The sequence below is a fragment of the Phacochoerus africanus genome, chromosome 14 (genome assembly GCF_016906955.1).
Source record: "Phacochoerus africanus isolate WHEZ1 chromosome 14, ROS_Pafr_v1, whole genome shotgun sequence".
Lineage (NCBI taxonomy): Eukaryota > Metazoa > Chordata > Mammalia > Artiodactyla > Suidae > Phacochoerus > Phacochoerus africanus.
The window spans coordinates 27,531,098-27,553,365 of NC_062557.1; the positions used below are offsets into that span (position 1 = coordinate 27,531,098).

General features: G+C 46.9%; 1 protein-coding gene across 3 annotated transcripts; it reads left to right on the forward strand.

The window, feature by feature from the left end:
- Positions 1–4,810: 4,810 nt before the first annotated feature.
- NME1 (NME/NM23 nucleoside diphosphate kinase 1) lies at positions 4,811–21,699 on the forward strand. 3 transcript variants are annotated; one of them, XM_047757565.1, is made up of 6 exons: positions 4,811–4,918; positions 7,868–7,954; positions 13,538–13,667; positions 18,287–18,388; positions 20,799–20,911; positions 21,392–21,699. In XM_047757565.1, the coding sequence occupies exons 3-6, from the start codon at positions 13,542–13,544 to the stop codon at positions 21,507–21,509; spliced, it is 459 nt and encodes a 152-aa protein (XP_047613521.1). In that variant the 5' UTR covers positions 4,811–4,918; positions 7,868–7,954; positions 13,538–13,541; the 3' UTR covers positions 21,510–21,699. The 3 variants fall into 3 exon arrangements, with proteins under 3 accessions (XP_047613521.1, XP_047613520.1, XP_047613522.1); XM_047757564.1 differs by lacking the exon at positions 7,868–7,954 and having other exon boundaries at positions 4,813–4,918; XM_047757566.1 differs by lacking the exons at positions 4,811–4,918; positions 7,868–7,954 and adding an exon at positions 12,303–12,419.
- Positions 21,700–22,268: the final 569 nt, after the last annotated feature.

Consider the following 22,268-nt stretch of genomic DNA (forward strand, 5'->3'; position numbering starts at 1 on the left):
GCTGACAGGAAACCTCAATTGCAGGTATTGCTCTGGTGTAAAACCCGCCCCCTTCCCTCCTTTCTCACAGGGATCCTTCCCAAAGCAGTGTCTTCCCAATAGCGAAATTGGGGAAGTTTTAAACCAAGGATATACGCATATTCATAAGTGGGTTTGAGTGGAGGAGAATTCAGCATAGAATTGGGTCAAAGTGTTGCCAAAATTTGGCCTCTGTCACTGGTACAGAATTGAAATGCAGAGAAGAGTTTTGGGTAAAGTAGAAAAAGATAGCTTTATTGTTTTGCCAGGCAGAGGGGCGCATGGCTGTCTAATGCCTTAAAGACTGAGCCCTCCTTGGAAGAGGTTAGGAGGTGCATTTACAGTTTTGGGAGCGGAATCAGGATCAGGGCCACAGAAAAGGATTGATGTAGTGGCAAGTTTGCATCGTTTCTCAAAGGTGGTGTTTAGTGGCCCCAGGTATGGTTCTGGTGGTCCTCCTTCTTCTGGGAATGAAGAATGCCTCATCAAGTAGTTCTTCCAATTGTTGGGGGTTTTAGTTCTACAGAAAGGCTCAAAGATATTGTTATGTATGTTCCTTGAGGAGGAATGAGTACTCTGTATTATTACTAAACTATTATTTCTTGACTGCTTTTCCTTTGTTCCTGCATTACTGAGTTCTCTTAAGATCATCAATTATTGGAGGTCCCATCGTGGCTCAGTGGTTAACGCATCTGACTAGGAACCATGAGGTTCCAGGTTCGATCCCTAGCCTTGCTCAGTGGGTTAAGGATCTGGCATTGCTGTGAGCTGTGGTGAAGGTTGCACATGTGGCTCGGATCCTGCAGTGCTGTGGCTCTGGCGTACGTAGGCTTGCAGCTGCAGCTCCGATTCAACCCTCAGCCTGGGAAACTCCACATGTGGTAGGTGCGGCCTGAAAAAGATGAAAGACAAAAAAAGAAAGAAAAAAAGATCATTAATTACTAAGACCTGTTCAAGGGCAAGCATTGTGGCCAGGCTTAGATCACAAAGTGGCTTAGGCCAAAAATGGCCTCTCTCATGTCAAGAAAACTGTAATTGGTTCTTTCTCTGGAGACCTCCTACCTTACCTACTCACACAATGAAGATCTGTATATAGGTTTTTGTGTGAACTGAACATAAGTTCATTTCTTGGGGATAAACATCCAGGAGGGTAATTGCTGGGTCATATGGTAAGTACATGTTTCATTTTACAAGACACTGCCAGACTTTTTCAGAGTGGCTGTACCGTTTTTATATTTCCACCAGAAATGTATGAGTGGATCCAGTTTCTCCACCCCCTTGAGAGTGTTTGATGTTGTCACTATTTTTTTTTATTTTAGCCATTATCATAGATGTGTAGCATAACCTTATTGTAGTGTTGTTTTCTTTTTTGGCCACCCCGAGGCATATGGAGTTCCCAGGCCAGGGATCAGAGCTGAGTGGCAGTTGTGAACTACACCACAGCTGCGGCAATGCTGGATCCTTTAACTGACTGTACCAGACTGTGGATCAAATCTGCAAGCTGGTGCTACAGTGATGCAACCTATTCTGTTTCGCCACAGTGGGGAATCCACCTCATTGTGGCTTTAATTTACATTTCTCTAATGGCTAATGATGCTGAACATCTTTTTCATGTGCTCATTTGCCATCTGTGTATCCTCTTTTTTTTTTTTTTTGTCTTTTTAGGGCCACACCCGAGGCATATGGAGGTTGCCAGGCTAGGGGTCGGATCAGAGCTGTAGCCACCGGCCTACCCAGAGGCACAGCAACACTGGATCCAAGTCATGTCTGCAATCTACACCACAGCTCATGGCAATGCTGGATCCTTAACCCACTGAGCAAGGCCAGGGATTGAACCCACAACCTCATGGTTCTCAGTTGGATTCATTTACAATGCACCATGATGGGAACTCCCCATCTATGTATCCTCTTCAGTAAATGTCTATTTTTATCTTTTGTTCATTTTCTTTTTTTAAAATTAATTAATTAATTGATTGATTTTTGCTTGTTAGGGCCACAACCACGGCATATGGAGGTTTCCAAGTTAGGGGTCGAATCAGAGCTCCAGCCACCAGCCTACACCACAGGGACTGCAACTCTGGATCTGAGCCATGTCTGCAACCCACACCACAGCTCATGGCAACGCTGGATTCTTACCCCACTGAGCAAAGCCAGGGATTGAACTGGAGTCCTCATGGATACTAGTCAGGTTCGTTAACCACCAAGCCACAATGGGAACTCTTTGCTCATTCTCTATTTGGATTTTTTTCTTTACAGTTGAGTTATAAGAATTCTCTATATAGTCTCGATACCGGGGCTGTGTTGGACATGCAGTCTGCAAATATTTTCTTCTACCCTGCAGCTTATTTTTTTTTAATCCTCTTCTTGGGGTCTTTTGAAGAGCCAAAGATTTTAATTTTGATAAGATCCAACTTATCAAAGTTTTCCTTTTATGGATTTTGCTTTAGGTGGCAAGTCTAAAAACTTGCCTACCCCTTGGTCTTGAAGAATTTTTTTTTTGGCCGCACCTTGGGCATATGGAAGTTCTTGGGCCAGGAAGTTAATCCAAGCCACAGCCATGGCAACACCAGATCCTTTAACCCACTGCACCACAGCAGGAACACCTGAAGATTTTTTTCACCATGTTTTCTTTTTCTAAACTTTTTGTAGGTTCATTGAAAAAAAAAAAGCACAACCTAAAAGTTGTGAATTATGTTTTATTTGGTGACCTTTCTATGACTATAGCTTGGGAGACAGACTCTCAGATAGCTCTAAGGAACTGTTCCGAAGAAGTAAGAAAGAAGTCAGGATATTCAGATTTTACTGAGAAAACAAACAAATAAACCATAAAACATGTTAGTAGAGTTCCCTTGCGGCACAGTAGATTAAGGATCCAGCATTACCATTGCAGTGGCTCAAGTTGCTACTGTGGCTTGGGCTCCATCCCTGGCCTAGGAACCTCAACATGCCCTGAGCATGGCTGAAAAAAAAGTTAGTGGAACATCAAAAGATTATTGCTAATTTCAAAACATAGATGCATTTGCATTGAGAAAACAACAACCAAAATGCTCATTGAAATTATTCCTTTGAGGATTTCCTGTTGTGGCTCAGCAGTAATGAACCTGACTAGAAACCATGAGTAAGCAGTTTTGATCCCTGGCCTTACTTAAGGGGTTAAGGATCTGACGTTGCCGAGAGCTGTCATGTAGGTTGAAGACAGACTCAGCTTGGATCCCAAGTTGCTGTGGCTGTGGCTTAGGCCAGCAGCTGCATCTCTGATTTGACTCGTAGCCTGGGAACTTCCATATGCTGCAGGTGTGACACTAACCAAAAAAAAAAAAAAAAAAAAAAAGAAGAAAGAAAGAAATTATTCCTTCGATATGCATCTTTATCTGGGCCAGTATCCTATTTTTCTCTTCAGGGTGCACTTTTGGGGAGGCTGCAGTGGCTGATGGCTTGATGACAGGCCATATTCTTTGTTTACTGAAATGGCAGGCATAGTTTTTTTTTTTTTTTTTTTTTTTGCTTTTTAGGGCTACACCTTCGGCATATGTAAGTTCCCACGCTTGTGGTTGAATCAGAGCTGCAGCTGCTGGCCTACACCACAGTCACAGCCACAGCTAAGGTCAAGCCAGATCTGAGCTGCGTCTATCACCTACACCACAGTTCACGGCAATGCTGGATCCTTAACCCACTGAGCCAGGATAGGGATTGAACCCATATCCTCATGGATACTAGTTAGGTTTGTAATCCTCTGAACTGCCACCTGTTTTGTTTTGGGGGTTTTGGGGTTGCACCTGGGGCACGTGGAAGTTCTCTGAGCTCAGGATCAAATCCATGCCACCGCAGCTACCCAATCTGCTGCAGTGACAATGCTGTATCCTTAACCTGCTGTGCTACAAGGGAACTCCTATCCACATAGTTTTACACTTACAAATCTATAATCCCTCTGGAGTGATTTTCTTTCAAAGTGGGAGGTTTTTTCTTTCCTTCCTTCCTTTATTCTTACTTTCTTTCTGCCTATAGGTGCTCCAGCACATTTTTTGAAAAGGCTCCTGATTCTATCTTGTACTCTATCACAGCCATTCCTCCTGCAGCAGGCAATGAATTTTTTTTTTTAAATGTATCAGATGACATCATGCCCTGCTCAAAATTCTCCAATGGCTTCCCACCACATCATAATCTTGCTGCTCTCCAGTTGCATTTTCTAGCACTTAATGTCCACTGGCTCTCAGGTAATCTGACTTCAGCAGGTCTATTCTACTGTCACCCCCTGAGAGAGCACGCCAGTCAACATTTAAAGTACTCCTTTACCCTACCCCCCCCACCGCTGTGCTTTTTCTCAATAATATTTACATGCTATGATATATTACATGTTAATTTGCTCATTTGTTTATTGTTTGTCTTTATTCCCAACCCCACGAGAAGTTCCAAGAAAGTTTACTGCTATACCCCAGACTCTGAAACAATATCTGACACATAGAAGGTACTCAATAAATAATTTGCTTGACAGGCTGGAAAGAATGAGCAAATGTAAAACGAGGACACTGACTACTTCTAGGTCAGGCGCTAGTTCAGTTTTCACGCAAAGTGTGAGCGCCACCTCTCGGGAAGCCAGTTTGCTCGCGAAAGAAGGAAGTGAGTCACAGAATCTTAAGGGGAAAAAAAAGATGGCTGGAGCGTGTGAGAAGAATAGGGAAATGCCGTACCGGAAGTTGAACTTCAGGAAGTTGCTCCCTTGAACGATATCCGACTGTCGGGAGGAAGCGTAGGCGAGTGGTGTTCTGCAAAATGGGCTCTCCTGCAGCCGATTATGCGCAGAAGCGTTCCGCGCGAGCGGGTGCTAGGAACCACGAGGAGCTGGGGTGTGTTTCCGGTGCGGGTGACAGGCGACGAAGTTGAAGCCCAAGTGCCCGGAGGGGTGAGAAGGGTTCGGGGTCCTGAGAGAAAAGAGAGAAGAGTGGGGTCCAGGGAGGGGGAGGTGAAGAGGTCGGCTAAGTTCCACTCGGAGAAGTGGCCAGGGGGATCGGGTGGGAGGGACGCACCCATTGACAGGTGCAAACCTGTCAGCTCACGTCCCGCGCCACGTGGACTCGGCTTTGTCTGTGGCTGCTTTTCCCATCAGTCCGTGACTGTAAGGGTTGTGCCTTATTTGTTTATGTCGAGTGCAGTGCTCAGTGCTTACTGAATGAATGACAGATATGTATCAAGAGTGGGTGTGGAGAACACGTATAGGGACTGTTGTTTGTGGCTCTTGAGCCCCATGTTCTCCTAGGGAATTCATGCTTGCTGTAGCTTCTATTAGGAGTTCTCCGCCAGTTCTTGGGCCTTGTCTCTTTTTCTTGGAGGTGCAGGGCGGTTATCATTTAAGATATTTTCTTTGCCCTTATTGAGTACTAGGCCCTGTAACTAGGTACTAGGGACAGACACAGAAGTAAATCATCTCTGTATTCAGGGGCAGGCCTGTGAGAAATAAACAGAAAATTCACATATATTGTTAAGGTGTTGTAATAAAAGGCCAACTAAATTATAGGAAGGTAGAGCCAGGAGGTGGTGCTGCTATCCACATAGGGATTGTCTTTCAAGGTGAGGGGACTCCTTTGTCACCTTGTGGAGGCAGAGCAGGTCCTGAGTTGAGACTTCTTACCTGTAAAAGGAAAAGTCTGAAGTAGGTGGTCTCTAGGCTTTCTTCCAACAGATATTACTCATGGCTACAGTTCTCCCACAATCCACCATTTATTGGTTAGTCAGAATATTCATTACATCTTGTGATGTAGCATAAGCTGCATAGGGTTGGGAAATCTGGATTGTGACCCTCCTTCTGGTACTCCAGATGTGTTTCCTCATTTGTAAAAGAAAAGATTGTAATGAAATAATCTCTAAAACTCCTTCCTGTTCTAATAGCATGCTGAGGTAGTAGGTCAAACTACAGTATTTCATACTGCCTTGTTTTAGACATCACTCACATATTATCACTGTAGTTTCCCTCATCTGGATAATCCAGAAAGATATTCTTTTCTTTTTCTCTTAAAACTTCTTGTCTCAGTTCTGCCATAGTATTGGGTACCCAGTAGATGCTTATGTTAGTCCCCATTGTGGCTCAGTGGCTTAAGAAGCCGACTAGTGTCTGTAAGGATGCAGGTTCGATCCCTGGCCTCACTCAGTGGGTTAAGGATACACATTGCCACAAGCTGCAGCGTAGGTCACAGATGCAGCGTGGATCCGGTGTGGCTGTGGCTGTGGTGTAGGCCTGCAGCTGCACTCTGATTCTACCTCTAGCCTTTCTGTATGCTAGAAGGGTGGGTACAGCCCTAAAAACAAAAACAAAAACAAAAAACTGGCTTCTGTACACAAAGGCAAGGAGAGACTGAAGAAAGGCAGACCACTCCAGATTAGTAGGTGGCAGTTGTAATGACCAAGGGAGCTTGAGGTGGCTGCTGTCACCTACCAGAATTTTAAAAGTTATGCATAGAGTCTTTAAGTGGGTTTAGTCATCTATTCAGTCCAGATGGTCTCAACAACACTTTACTCTCTCAAGGCTATGTTTTGTCCTTCGAACAGCCCCTACTATGGGGACAGTAGGCAGAGTGTACCTTTCAAGGACAGAGGTGAGGAGCCTCTAGTTGCCTGGGGACGTATTCTCTCGATGACCTCCTCCAATACTCCACCCCTTGCAACTAGCTGTCACAACCTCATCCCCACTCCCCAGCTGCATTGTGCCCTGAGAGATCAGCAAAGGGTGGAGGCGGCTCATTTGGCAGCCATCTGATTGCGGTGGAGGCAGATGTCAGAGCGGCATTATAGAGGCATGTGTAAGAGACGCATGGATTAAGACGATTCCCTAAATAATAACAATTTTCTCCTCCAGGAGCCTCATCATCTGAACCATTGATTTACTAAATCCCTTTGTCAGGCAGTAATAATGTCCTGCTTTGGAGGACAGCTTTTGCCATTAAAGATAAAGTGTTCCGTAAAGACAGGTTTTGCAGGCTTGCTGGGTGAATTTAGTAAGGGCTTCTCTCTGTGCTATAATGCCCGTCAGGCCAAAGGAGAGGACAAAAATGGTGGCTAAATGATTGTTCCAGTGGGAAACCGAATGTGCCCACCTGGCCTGGAGGAGAGGGAGGTTGGCAGCTCTAGGAACTTGACCTAGTTATGTATGCTATACATGTTGGCCAGGGCAGGCAGCCCTGTCTGGCATGAGGAGATGGAGTAGGGGTGGGATGTGCCAGACCAGGACCCCTTCCTCCTCCCCTCTTCAGAGGTGCATGTTCCCTTCCAGGTATAGCACATCTCAACAGGCCAGCTTGTGGCAGGACTGCAGCCTCCCAGTGGAAACTGAGTAATTCCCCCTCACCCAGGGGTGGGGCTTAGTGTTCTCAGCAGCACAGTCCATTGATCCACAGAGAGAGCTGTTTCCCAAGACATTGGGTATCTTGGCAGGGGTCTCTCGTCTGGCATAAAGGGCCACAAGTTCTACTGGTTCATCATTCAAATGTATCAAAGTCTGGGACAGTACTTCAGTCCACCTGGCCAGGGTGGTTTTACTTTTTAGTACTTTTTACTTATTTATTTATTTATTTATTTATTTATTTATTTATTTATTTATTTATTGTCTTTTTGCCTTTTCTAGGGCTGCTCCCGCGGCATATGGAGGTTCCCAGGCTAAGGGTCTAATCGGAGCTGTAGCTGCCAGCCTACGCCAGAGCCACAGCAACGCAGAATCCGGGCCCTGTCTGCAAACTACACCAGATCCTTAACCCACTGAGCAAGGCCAGGGATCGAACCCACAACGTCATGGTTCCTAGTCAGATTTGTTTCCCACTGAGCCATGACGGGAACTCCCAACTAGGACTCATTTCTGGTCTAGGGCAGCAGCTTCCTGATTGCCAGAGGATGTCAGTGCCTTATAAACCAGGATGTGCAAGACCGGGAGGACTGCCTAAGGCTCTTGCAGGTGAACCCAAATGTCTTTCTACATATCCTGCCCCCACAAAGCTTACTTATGATCATTCACCCCTCATCTTTCTCTTGTCCAGCTATAGGGTTAATCCCTTTAGATGAGCCCAGCTGTCAGTGCAAAGGGTTAATGACCAGGACTCACCAGCCAAACCATTCTGAGTTCAGCCCCCTGGAGGCTGCCCTGCGCTCCTCTCTCTGGGCATGTATATACCAGGCACGGTGGGAATTTCCTTCACTCCCTCTCTACAGGCCGACACAGGAACGAGGGCAGACCTTTGGAAGATCTACATTCTCTATAGTGCCTGGAGCATCCACATTTCTAGAGACAGGGGGCTGGCAGCAGGGTGCTCCTCTGTTGCAAATAGGTATGCCTCTTAGTGGGGAGGTTGGAGCCATGAGGTTGCCGGTTCGATCCCTGGCCTTGAAGTGAGTCAATGGAACATACTCTCAACCTACCCCTTCAAAGTAAGGGAAGTTTTTTCTTGTTTTTGTTTGTCTTTTTTTTTTTTTTTTTAGGGCCACACCCTCAGCATATGGAGGTTCCCAGGCTAGGGGTCCAGTCAGAGCTACAGCTGCCAGCCTACACCACAGCCATAGCAACGCCCGATCCGAGCCACGTCTGCAACCCACATCACAGCTCACGGCAACACCAGATCCTTCACCCACTGAGCGAGGCCAGGGATCAAACCCACAATCTCATGGTTCCTAGTCGGATTTGTTTCTGCTGCATCATGACCGGAACTCCCACAGGGAAGTTCTTACTCTGATGTACGCTTCCTTCTTGGGAGGCTCTACCTGGAGGAGCGCTGGGTACACTGCTAGAAACTGTTGTGTGGGGTTATATTGAGTTTTTGCCCCCTACAGGGCTGGGACCAAATTCCCAGGGATGTTCTCCTCTGTCTCTGCCACAGAGCACAGCCCATACCTTGGGAGTCACAGGTACATCTAATTCAAAATGGTAGCCCCACTGGGAGATGCCCAGAGCTTTAATCTGCTTCACTAGTATTTTTGCCTTCTTACAGGTGGCTTGCTTCCCAGATCCCCCGTTGCACATATGCCCTCTCTTTACCAGATGGTGTGAGGGATGGAGGCACTGTGCCAGGTGGGGAATAAAAGTCCTCTAAGCCCCCCAAAGCTCTACAAGGGCTTGCACCTCTTTCACATTTCTAGGAGTAGATAGGCTTGCTCCTTCTTAATTACAGCCCTGGAACAACTTGGCTCTTACTCAACAAAAGAACTGCCAAAAACTTTGCCATGGTGCCTGGCTGGGCCTTGAATTTTCTGTGGATTCACCACCCACCCTCTTGTGCACAGATGCTCCAGCAAAGCCTGCAGCAAGGTCAAGTCTTCACATGTTAACGTTCTGTCATCAGTGAAAGGAGCTTGTTTTACTGAAGTGGGGAAGGAGAACAGAGACAGGTCTTGGGCTCTTATCCTGTGGCATATGCTGAGGCTGTGCAGGTAGCCGTGGGGAAACCCACTAGTGCTCCTCCCACATGAAGGCAAGTTGACCTTAATTATCAGAAATCTATGCTTGTCAAAATTTTTCCATAAATCTCCTTGAAGATGAAGTGCTTTTGCAGGAACATTTTTGTGAAAGCATCAGAGTGTTCTTCTTTTTTTAAAAAATTTTTTATTTTTTTGCTTTTTAGGGTCACACCCATGGCTTATGGAGGTTCCCAGGCTAAGGGTCTAATTGGAGCTACAGCTGCTGGTGTTGTGACCTATAGCACAGCTCACGGCAGTGCCGGATCATTAACCCACTGATCGAGGCCAGGGATCGAACCCAAATCCTCATGGATACTAGCTGGGTTCATTAACCCCTGAGCCAAGATGGGAACTCCCACTTTAAAACTATAATGAGAGTTCCCCGGTGCTCAGTGGATTAAGAATCTGGCATTGTTACTGGTGTGCATCTATGGCAATCTGCTGCCAAGGCAAAGGTTCAGTCCCTGGCCTGGGAAATTCCTCATGCCATGGGTGCGGCCTCTCCAAAATTAATTAGTTAAAAAAATTATAACTGATAACGTTATATCAGGACATAGCAGATTTTTACAAATCTCATACAAATATACCTAAAGAAAGTTTAACATCACTTTTTTCCCCCTTTTCCTTTCTTTTTAGGGCCACACCTGCAGCATCTGGAAGTTCCCAGGCTAGGGGCTGAATTGGAGCTGCAGCTGCCAGCCTATACCACAGCCATCCCAATGCCAGATCTGAGCCGCATCTATGACCTACACCATAGCTCATGGCAACACCAATCCTTAACCCACTGAGTGAGACCAGGGATCAAACCCACATCTTTTTTTGTTTGTTTGTTTTTGTCTTTTTAGGGCCATACTTGTGGCATGTAGAGTTTCCCAGGTTCGGGGTTGAGTCGGAGCCATAGCTGCTAACCTACACCACAGCCACAGAAATCCCAGATCTGAGCCACATCAGCAACCTACACCATAGCTCACGGCTACACCAGATCTTGAACCCACTGAGAGAGGCCAGGGATTGAACCTGCGTCCTCATGGATGCTAGTCAGATTCATTTCTGCTGAGCCATGATGGGAACTCCTAACATCACTTCTTTATTTGACTGTGTTTTCCATGTATTTAATATACCAAATAGGCTAATTAGTTTAATACCTGTCTTGTATTTATTTATTTATTTATTTTGCCCTGCCCGCTGATCGAGGTCAGGGATCGAACCCACATCTTCATGGTTACTAGTCAGGTTTGTTACTGCTGAGCCACAACGGGAACTCTGCAAATTAATTTTGACCATACTCTCTTGAGATAGAAAAACATTACCTGTACGTAATATACATGCATAGACATATGAGCATATAAACAGAAACAGAATCCATAGCTTTCACTCCAAAACCTTAGCCCTGAATCAGGTATCCATTCACGTGGCAGAAGCTTTTTACTAATCTTTGTGGAGAGGACTAAAAAAAAAAGTGTATTTGCCCTTGATGAATAAACTCTGGAGGCTGTGGCTTAGATTTTGTGTGAGGGAGTTCCTAGAGCCGGCTGTGTTTTCACACACACCTCCTCTCCCTTTTTCTTCAGTCTCTGTGGGCAGTCTTTTCGTTAGTTATCTCCTGGGGTGTTTAGACTTCAAAGACATGGTAAGAGTTCCAATTTCAAGGGAGAGAAGAGGAACACAGCTTTTCTCCTTGGGGTATATGTCTCTCTTATCCGAAGTCTAGGGTAACTGAACTTTTTATTTGTATTGGGGTTGAACTGCATGGGGCCCTTCACCTGTTTCATTGTCTATCACACAGCATCCTCCCCCTTGTGCGCCTCACTTTCCCAGGGATTTTGCCTCTTAGTGTCCTAATCAGGCTTTGTCACAGCGCTTGGACTTTAATCCGGCTGCAGCTTGTTCTCTCCTAGCTTTGCCAAGTGGCAGGTTCAGGTTTCCAACTTATTTTATTTTATTTTTGTCTTTTTAGGGCCACACCCGCCAACATATGGAAGTTCCCAGGCCTGGGGTTGAATCAGAGCTGGAGCTGCTGGCCTGCACCACAGCCACAGCAGTGCTGGATCCGAGCCCTGTCTTCAGCCTACACCCCAGCCTGTGGCAAAGCCAGATCCTTAACCCACTGAATGGGGCCAGGGATCGAACCTGCCGCCTCATGGTTTTTAGTCTGATTTGTTACCACTGAATCAAGACGGGAACTCCCAGGTCTCCAACTTATTATCCTGTTCTACTTGTCCGCCAGCTCCACGGCTGGCAGAGTAGTGGACGCCTTCACGTTATTCTCTAACTCTGGTTCTCCTTCCCGCTGTCTAATTGAGTTTCAGCCTCTAGTTGTGCATCTTTGGCCAGCAGCCTGCCCACCGTAGAGGCCAACCCACTCTGGCAGCCATTCATTTCCCGTCTTTGCTGCTCTGTATAGTTTCTCAAACAAATGCATTAAAGCAGCCTGCATTTTAGGACATCCCTGTTCTCATGTGGGGATCCACAAGCATCAAACCTACGGGCCACCCCTCTGCACGTAGAGGTCGATGGTCAACTTGGGCTCTCACCCAGGGAGGACCCTTTCCCAAGGCCAGTTTCTTTTCTTTTCTTTTTTTCTTTTTTCTTTTCTTTTTTTTTTTTTTGTCTTTTTGCCTTTTCTAGGGCTGCTCCTGCAGCATATGGAGGTTTCCAGGCTGGGGGTTGAATCAGAGCTGTAGCCGCCGGCCTACACCAGAGCCGCAGCAACGCAGGATCCGAGCCGCATCTGCGACCTACACCACAGCTCACAGCAACACCGGATCGTTAACCCACTGAGCAAGGGCAGGAATCGAACCTGCAACCTCATGGTTCCTGGTCGGATTCGTTAACCACTGTGCCACGACGGGAACTCCCAAGGCCTGTTTCTTCAGGCTCCTGGCTGGCTCACCAAGTGTGCACAAACTGGCCCCTGCACATGAAGGGCAAGGAGAGCCCAAAGAAAGAGGCAGACCACTCCAGATCGGAAGGTGACATTTTTCATTTTAATTTATTTTTAATTTATTTTTTGGCTTTTTAGGGCCACACCTGCAGCACATGGAGGTTCCCAGGCTAGGGGTCAAATCAGAGCTGTAGCCGCCGGCCTACACCACAGCCACGGCATTTTCAGGATCTGAATCCCATCTGTGACCTACACCACAGCTCATGGCAATGCCAGGTCCTTAACCCACTGAGCAAGGCCAGGGATTGAACCTCCAACCTCATGGTTCCTAGTCAGATTCGTTTCCTCTGTGCCACGACAGGAACTCCGGAAGGTGGCACTTTTAATAAGTAAGGGAATATACGTGTCAGGCTTGTCTTGGCCAGCTGTGGGGTAAGTAGGTCATCATACCCACCTATCAAGAATCTTAAACTTTCGGAGTTCCCGTCGTGGCACAGTAGTTAACGAATCCGACTAGGAACCGTGAGGTTGCGGGTTCGATCCCTGGCCTCGCTCTGTGGGTTAAGGATCCAGTGTGGCGGTGAGCTGTGGGGTAGGTCGCAGACGCGGCTCGGATCCCGCGTTGCTGTGGCTCTGATGTAGGCCAGCAGCTACAGCTCCCATTAGACCCCTAGCCTGGGAACTTCCGTATACCATGGGAGTGGCCCTGGAAAAAGGCAAAAAGACAAAAAAAAAAAAAGGAATCAAACTTTCTGTGGAGGCCTTAACTGGGTTTAGTCACATATTCAGTCCAGATGATCTCATCTTAGCAACACCTGACTCTCTTAAGGCTGCATCCTTGGAACGGCTCCCACTGTGGGAACCGTGTACAGAGTATATATTCCCAGGTCGGGGAGGGGGTGAGAAACCTTCACTTGCCTGGAGGTCCAGCTCATGGGCGACCTGGCAGCCGTGTCCTCTGGATTACCTCCTTCACCAGCTTCATAGAAGCTTATTAAGTCAAATGGGATAGAAATTATAGCCCCTTCTTCACTTTGGTACATTAGTTCATAGATGAGAGGACGGAGGCGGAATTAGGTTTTCAGCAGAGTGCTGGCGTTGACGTGACAGCCTTAAACCAGTTTTATGGGGTAATCCGCTTGAGGCGGATAATGATGTAAGCAGGATATCCAGGGTGCTCTCATCCCTTCACCTGTCTCTCCCCAGGACCATGGCCAGCAGCGAGCGCACCTTCATTGCCATCAAGCCCGATGGGGTCCAGCGCGGCCTCGTGGGCGAGATCATCAAGCGTTTTGAGCAGAAGGGATTCCGCCTCGTTGCCATGAAATTCATGCAGGCAAGTGGACTTCATTCTCACTATGTCTGTTATTTCATAGTACAGGGGAGCCTCATAGGTGAGCCTCTCCATCTCTTCCCTCCCTTCCTTTTTATTTTTATATTTATTTATTTATTTATTTATTTATTTTTGGTCTTTTTTTGTCTTTTTTTTAGGGCCACACCCGAGGCATATGGAACTTCCCAGGCTAGGGGTCCAATGGGAGCTACAGCTGCCGGCCTACGCCAGAGCCACAGCAACGCCAGATCCAAGCCACATCTGCGACCTACACCACGGCTCACAGCAACGCCGGATCCTTAACCCATGGAGCGAGGCCAGGGATCGAACGTGCAACCTCCTGGTTCCTAGTCAGATTCGTTTCTACTGTACCACGATGGGAACTCCACTCCCCTCCTTTTTAGATTTCTCCATTTAGAGTGAACACAAATGTCCTGAAACCTGGAAACTCCTTGGTGACCTGCTTTCTCTGCTGAGTCTTAGAACAAAAGCAATTATTTGGGACTATTGGAAATAGCCTCCCTTTTTTCTCAGCAATGCAGAGTTCCACGTATTACTGCAGCACTGTGCCCTCTCTCTCTATCTCTCTCGGTTTTTTTGGCCATGTCTGTGGCGTGTGGACGTTCCCAGGCCAGGGATAGAACCCATGCCACAGCAGTGACAGTGCTGGGACACCAGGGAACTCCAGCACTGTGATCTCTGATTCAAAGCCCTGAGCGTGTTTGAGCTCCCTGTCTTGAGCTTCCTGAGCAGATAATTTTAGAGAACTTTCCCCCTCATTTGAGGCGGGTTGTTTTTCAGCAAAGAAATCATTCCACCTTTATTTATCACCCACCTCGGGTTTAGCACGATCAGGGCATTTAGGGGGAAGTTGTGGTTTTGCCCTTGGGGAGGCCCACCTGAAACAGCAAAGAGCAGACACACTTGCAAGACACCTACAAAGCAATATTTCAAAAAAGGCAAAGGATTGGTGTTCCTTGGCGGTGCAGCGGGTTAAGGAGCTGGCATTATCACTGCTGTGGCTCAGGTCACACTGTGGTACTGGTTCGATCCCTGGCCCAGGAACTTTTGTATGACTTGGGCACAGCAAAAAAAAAAAAAAAAAAAGGCGGGGGGGGGGCGGGGGGGGAGTTCCTATTGTGGCTCAGCGGGTTACCAACCAACCTGACTAGGATGCTGGTTCGATCCCCGGCCTCGCTCAGTGGGTTAAGGATGTAGCATTGCCAGGAGCTGTGGTGAAGGTCACATACATGGCTCCAGTCTGGCGTTGCTGTGACTGTGGTGTAGGCTGGTGGCTACAGCTCTGATTCAACCCCTAGCCTGGGAACATCTATATGCCATAGGTGTGGTGTAAAAAAAAAAAAAAATGCAAAGGGTTGGTTGGCCAAGAACTCCTGGTCAAAGAGACCTGGCAAATGAGAATTTAAACTTCCAAAGCAAATAAATTAGGAGATCACCTTTTTTCCTATTAGAAGTTAACGTTGGACTTTCCTAGTGCATATTACTTTACTTTTTTTGTGGCTGCACCTGTGGCATATGGAAGTTCTTGGGCTAGGGGTTGAATCAGAACTGTAGCTGGGGCCTGTGCCACAGCCACAGCAACGCTGGATCCAAGCTGCATCTGTGACCTATGCTGCAGCTTGTGGTAATGCTGGATTCTTATCACTTGCTGAGCTGGGGTTCGAACTCACATCCCTGCTGCTTTGGAGACACTGTTGATTCCACTTCACCACAGTAGGAACTTCCGTAGTGCATTTTAAATTTAGTGTGGATTTTTTTTTTTTTTTTTTGCTTTTTAGGGCTGCCCTCGAGGCATAGGGAGGTTCCCAGGCTAGGGGTCCAATTAGAGCTACAGCTGCCAGCCTGTGCCACAGCCACAGCAATGCCAGGTCTGAGCCACTTCTGTGACCTACACCACAGCTCCCATCAATGCCAGATCCTTAACCCACTGAGTGAGGCCAGGGATCGCACCTGCAACCTCATGGTTCCTAGTCAGATTCGTTTCTGCTGTGCCACAACGGGAACTCCAAATTTAGTTTGATTCGAACCTATTTCCTATGTGATGTTTTAGAAAAACTGTGTTAATACAAAAGGAAGTAGACTGATGTTAATGTTGAGGGGAAAGCACGATGGAATGATTAGAGTCAGGTATTGGACAAGCAGTGCTTTCTAGAGAGTTCGTTCGTATATCAGATTTGAAGGTAAAGTGAAGTCAGAAGTATTTTTTTTCTTAAAGTTTATTTTTTATTTTTTAATATTTTTTTGCTTTTCATGTGGAAATTCCCAGGCTAGGGGTCGAATTGGAGCTATAGCTGCCAACCTACACCACAGCCACAGCAACACAGGATCTGAGCTGTGTCTTTGAACTACACTCACAGCAGTGCCAGATCCTTAACCCACTGAGCGAGGCCAGGAATCGAACCCACATCCTCATGGTTCCTAGTCGGTGTCATTAACCACTGAGCCAGGAAGGAAACTTTTTTTTTAAGTTTGATGGGGTCCCATTGGTTTATTTTATTTTATTTTGTCTTTTTAGGGCCACACCCATGGCATAAGGAGGTTCCCAGGCTAGGGTTGAATCAGAGTTGCAGCCACTGGCCTATACCACAGCAACTAGGGATCTGAGCCACATCTGTGACCTACACCAGAGCTCACGGCAACACCGGATCCTTAACCCATTGAGCGAAGCCAGGGATCGAACCTGTGTCCTCATGGATACTAGTTGGATTCTGTTTCCACTAAGCCACAACGGGAATTCCCCAGAGTATTGTTGATCAAGTATTTGCCATGTGCTGGGCACATGTGTTTTCTCATCCAGCTCTCATGACAACCCAGAGAGATACTTACTCCTATGTCCATGGTCGTTGGTGATGAGGAAGCTGAGGCTTAGAGAGAGTGAGTAATGTGTGGCTACCTAGTCCATGATGCAGCTGGGATTTTTTTTTTTTTCCTTTTCTTTTTCTGGCCTCACCTGCAGCATATGTAAGTTTCCAGGGTGGGATCCATCAGAGCTGCAGCTGCTGGCCTATGCCACAGCCACAGCAATTCGGGATCTCAGACACATCCGCAATCTACACTATAGCTTTTGGCAACACCAGATCCTTACCCCTCTGGGCGAGGCCTGGGGTCTGACCTACATCCTCATGGATACAAGTCCAGTTCTTAACCCGCTGAGCCACAACAGGAACTCTGCAGCGGGGTCTCTTGACCCCTAAGAGCATACATTTTGACCTTTATACTGAGTTTCCTGTCAAGGACATGGACTTGGTGAAATTCTCCACCAAGGAGGAGGGATAGTTGCCATGAGCCTACAGGGTTATGTAAATCTGATGTGGAGCAAAGTGAGGGAAATCCTGAGCCCAGTCCACGCCTCTCCCCACCTCCCCCAAAAGCCTCTGATCTGTTTTGCAGAGTAAAGGTCATCAGAACCAATTAGCAGAATGAAAAGAGTATTCTGGCATTTCTGTCCTGGCTCGGCTCAGCAGTCACGAACCCTACTAGTATCCACGAGGACGTGAGTTCGATCCCTGGTCTTGCTCAGTGGGTTAAGGATTTGGCATTGCCGGGAGCTGTGGGGTAGGTCAAAGACGTGGCTTGGATCTGGTGTGGCTATGGCTGTGGCGTAGGCTGGCAGCCACAGCTCTAATTCAATCCCTAGCCTAGAAACTTCCATAGGCTGTGGCCCTTAAAAAAAAAAAAAAAAAAAGAGAGTACTGTGGTAAGGGAGGGTCATCAGTGTGTGTGAGGAGACTACCCCTTGCAGGTCTGCCATTTGGATTGAAGGGGATGGGTCAGGGTGAAGGCTGACACAGAGTGATCCCTTCGCTGTGTCATTTGGCAATTGACACTCAAATGGGGGCTGAATGATAGGATGTTCAGGCTGTGCCTTTCGGCAGCAACCCTCCCACATTTGTGTGTATTACCGAGGTGTGTGATGTGCCATGCGCTGCAGCCCCACAGAACTGGGAAAACTAATGGACCTCATTAGACCCTTAACACGTATGTCTGCGGTGGGGATGAGAGAACACAGAAGAGTCGAGCCGGCCTTGCTGAGCAGGTGGTTTGCTCTCTCGTTAACTTGATTTGTTCCCAAACACCAGCCTTTTGACATGAAAGATTGTAATTCCCTCTTACGTCAAATTACTTACTGCCAGATGTCATGTACTTTTGGGTGGTTGGTAGGGAACTGTGGGAACTGCGTAATCTCCTCACCAGGCCTTTATTCTCTAAATAAATGTGAAGAGAAATGGAGCTCCTTGGGGGCACAGTGGGTTAAGGATCTGGCGTTGCCACTGATGTGGCTCAGATTGCAGCCGTTGAGACGTGAGTTCAATCCCTGGCCCAGGAGCTTGCACATGCCGAGGGTGTGGCCAAAAAAAAAAAAAAAAATTCCATGGCTGGATTCAGTTCTAATGTTCTATAAATTTATCCTGATCAATCCAGGCTGGTAAGGGGAAAACTGGTATAAAGCTGAAGCACTTTTAGTAACTGTCACTCCTTCCCTGTAGTAAAGTCAAGAGTTGGGTTGTAACAGAACAAGTGAGCTAAGAGCTCACATTTCAAACAGCAGGACGGGTAAGTGGGAAATAATTACAATTCTCATTCTCTATCCTGCGGAATAGGCTTCCGAAGACCTTCTCAAGGAGCATTACATTGACCTGAAGGACCGTCCCTTTTTTGCTGGCCTGGTGACGTACATGCATTCAGGGCCAGTGGTTGCCATGGTGAGTGGACATGTGTGGGATGCTGGCGTGAATGACTCAGTTGGGAGGGAAGAGGGAATGTTGCGATTCCTGCTTCTGATGCCAGAGGATACGGAGGCTGGGGCGTTGGACATTTAGGATGTGAGTCAGCTCTCTGAGTCACCAAAGACAAAATACATTTGCTTGGGGAACTGAAGACTCACATCCAGAGAGATCAGAAGAAATCTGCCTGATTGTAAGCTCCTGGAGGGCAGGGAGACGGTTTCTTGTTTAAAGCAGTGATTCTTCTCTGAGTATGTATTGGTTGTCATCTTTGTGCCAGCCTCATTTCTAGACCTTAGGGACACAGTCAAGAATGAGACAAAATAGGTAATGGTTTTCATAGCTTTCCTTGCCTACATTTCTTGAACAGGGAGGATGGGCAGATCATAAAGAAACCTAATATACATATCTGCTAATGATTAGTGATAGCTGAAATAGGATGAATGAAATAGGATATTGTGATAGCAAGTGACCACTTTAGATTTGGTGGTCAAGCAATGTGATTTTTATGCTGAGATCTTAATGATAAGGAGCCAGCCTTGCACACATTTCACAGTGAAGAGCAGTCTCAGCCATGAAAATAGCATGTGCAAGGGACCTGGGGTGGGGGAGTTTTTGAAGTACAGAAAGAAGTTTGGGGAAGTTCCCGTCGTGGCTCAGTGGTTAACGAATCCGACTAGAAACCATGAGGTTGCAGGTTCGATCCCTACCCTCGCTCAGTAGGTTGACGATCCGGCGTTGCCGTGAGCTGTGGTGTAGGTCGCAGACGCAGCTCGGATCCCCAAGTTGCTGTGGCTGTGGCGTAGGCCAGTGGCTACAGCTCCGATTAGACCCCTAGCCTGGGAACCTCCGTATGCCGCGGGAGTGGCCCAAGAAATAGCAAAAAGACAAAAAAAAAAAGAAAGAAAGAAAGAAGTTTGGAGTAGTGGAAGCCTGGCAGGTAAAAAGGAAGGTTGGGTTCCCTTTTACGCATAAAACTCTCATCGATGGGTTCAGAGGCACAGGCAAAGAGGCCAGATCATGTAGGACTAGGAAGCTATGGGAAGTATTTTACATTTTGGTGTTTTATTTTTTAATTTTTTATTTTATTTTATTTTTTCCTATTTTTATGGCTGCACCTGTGGCATACGGAGGCTCCCAGGCAGGGATTGAATCTGAGCTGCAACTGCTACCTAAGCCGCAGCTGTGGCAATGCTGGATCCTTTAATCCACTGCCCAGGCTGGGGACTGAACCAGCGCCTTCGCAGCAACCTGAAATGCTGCAGTCACATTCTTTTTTTTTTTTTTCTTTGCTTTTTAGGGTCAAGGCATATGGAAGTTCCCAGGCTAGGGGTTAAACTGGAGCTACAGCTGCTGGCCTACGCCACAGCCACAGCAACACTGGATCCAAGCCATGTCTGCAACCTACGCCACAGGTCATGGCAATGCTGGACCCTTAACTCACTGAGCGAGGCCAGGGATCCAACCCACAACCTCATGGATACTAGTTGGATTCGTTTCTGCTGTGCCACCACGGGAACTCCTGCAGTCAAATTCTTAACTCACTGTGCCATGATGTTAACTCCTACACTTGGTGTAAGGCCCACTCTGGGAAGTTCTCACCATGGTGCAGTGGGTTAAGAATTCAGCTGCAGGAGTTCCTGTTGTGGCTCAGTGGGTTAAGAACCTGGCATAGTGTCCTTGAGGATGCTAGCCTTGTTCAGTGGATTAAGTATCTGGCATTGCTGTAAGATGCAGTGTAGGTCACAGTTGTGATTCAGGTCCAGCATTGCTGTGGCTGTGGCATAGGCTGGCAGCTGCAGCTCTGACGCACCCTTTAGCCTGGGAACTTCCACGTGCTGCAGGCATGGCCATAAAAAGGAAAAAAAAAAAAATGTGATTGTAGCAGCATGGGTCACTGTGGAGGAATGGGTTCTATCACTGGACCGGAAACTTCTGTGTGCTGCGGTTTTGGCCAAAAAGATTTATCAAGAATGGATTGTAGAGGAGTTCCCATCATGGCTCAGGGGTTAAGGAATCTTACTAGCATCCATGAGGACACAGGTTCGATTCCTGACCTTGCTCAGTGGGTTAAGGATCCAGCGTTGCCGTGAACTGTGGTGTAGGTCACAGATGCAGCGTGGATCCTGCGTTGCTGTGGCTCTGGTATAGGCCGGCAGGTATAGCTCTGATTAGACCCCTAGCCTGGGAATCTCCATATGCTGTGGGTGCGGCCCTAAAAATATATATATATATAATGGATTGTAGAAAGGGCAGGGAAACCAGTATTTTCAGTGCTGGAACACGTCAATGCTCCATAAATGAATGAATCTTTTTCTTTTTTTTCTTGAATTAAGTTTCCACTGAGATTGGTTTTCTTCCTTGACCATATCTTCTTTTGTCCTTGGAGGTCTGGGAAGGGCTGAATGTTGTGAAGACAGGTCGAGTGATGCTTGGGGAGACCAACCCTGCAGATTCCAAGCCTGGGACCATCCGAGGGGACTTCTGCATCCAAGTCGGCAGGTGGGAGTTGGTGCACTTTACCCTTTGCTAAATAAATTCCAAGTTAGGTGCCATAAGAATTTTGTTTCTGAAACTGGGGATGCACATGATACCATATACTGATCAATTTGGAATCAGGTTTTTTTCCATCTTAAACTGGTGTTTGGCTTGGCAGGCTCTCTGCTTGGTCATCAACATCACTGGTTGCCCCTCTGCTGTGAGAGCAGAACCTGGTGCAGTGGACTTTGCTGGCCAGAGTCCTTCCTGAAGGCTGCCACTGCTTGCATCAGTGTTGCTAGGAGGGATGGAGGTGGGGAGCGCATTTCCTAATTCCCTGGTAGTCATGGGCTTTTTGCTTTTGACATGGAATAATGTACATGGAGCTTTGTTTTTTTCCTACTCCAGTGATTGTTGGCTTTCTAGCAGTGGGAATGAGGTGAGCGTCTGGGCAGTTTAGTCCTTCTGGTCTTGGTAATTTCGGCCCTCTCTTTGTCCATCCAGAAACATCATCCATGGCAGTGACTCTGTGGAGAGCGCAGAGAAAGAGATTGGCTTGTGGTTTCACCCTGAGGAACTGGTAGATTACAAGAGCTGTGCTCAGGCCTGGATCTACGAGTGACATGAAAGCAGACCGCAGTGCTTGTCCCATTCCATTTCTCCTCTCTCCCACGGGCAGGGGACCAGGCTCTAGCAAATCGAGTTATTTCTGAGAACTTCCTTTTCATCTGGAGGGAAACTCTTGGAGCTGTGAGTGCTCCCTGTACAGTGTTATGTGCTACCATCAGATTAAAATGTTTCATCGCAAGGAAGGAGTCTCTGAGATGACTTTGTCTTGTCGTGTTGCTTTGTATTTTTTTTTTTTTCCTTTTCACCTACTCTGGCCTACCTGAGCTATAATAAATTAATTAATTAATTTAAAACTTTTATGGCTGTACCCATGGCACATGGAAGTTCCTGGGCCAGGGACTGAATCCAAGCCACAGTTGTGCCTCACGCCGCAGCTGTGGCAACTTTGGATCCTTTAACCCACTGCGCTGGGCTGGGGATTGAACCCACACCTTCACATTGACCTGAGCTGCTGCAGTCGGATTCTTAACCCACTCTGCCACAGTAGGAACTCCCTGAGTTATAATTTATAATTTTATAATTTATACATTTATAACTTATAAGGTATTTATCTGAGAGTGTAAATAGTATATAAATTATTTATATTAGCCTGAGAGCTCACACATACACACACACACTCTTTATCTGTTCCTCTTGTCCCTCCTGTCTTCCATCCATGCTTGGCACTGAACCAGTCAACAGCTATCCATCAGGGATCTGCTAGGTTGCCAAGACTGTACTATGCATTGAGGATTCACTGGAAATAAAAGAT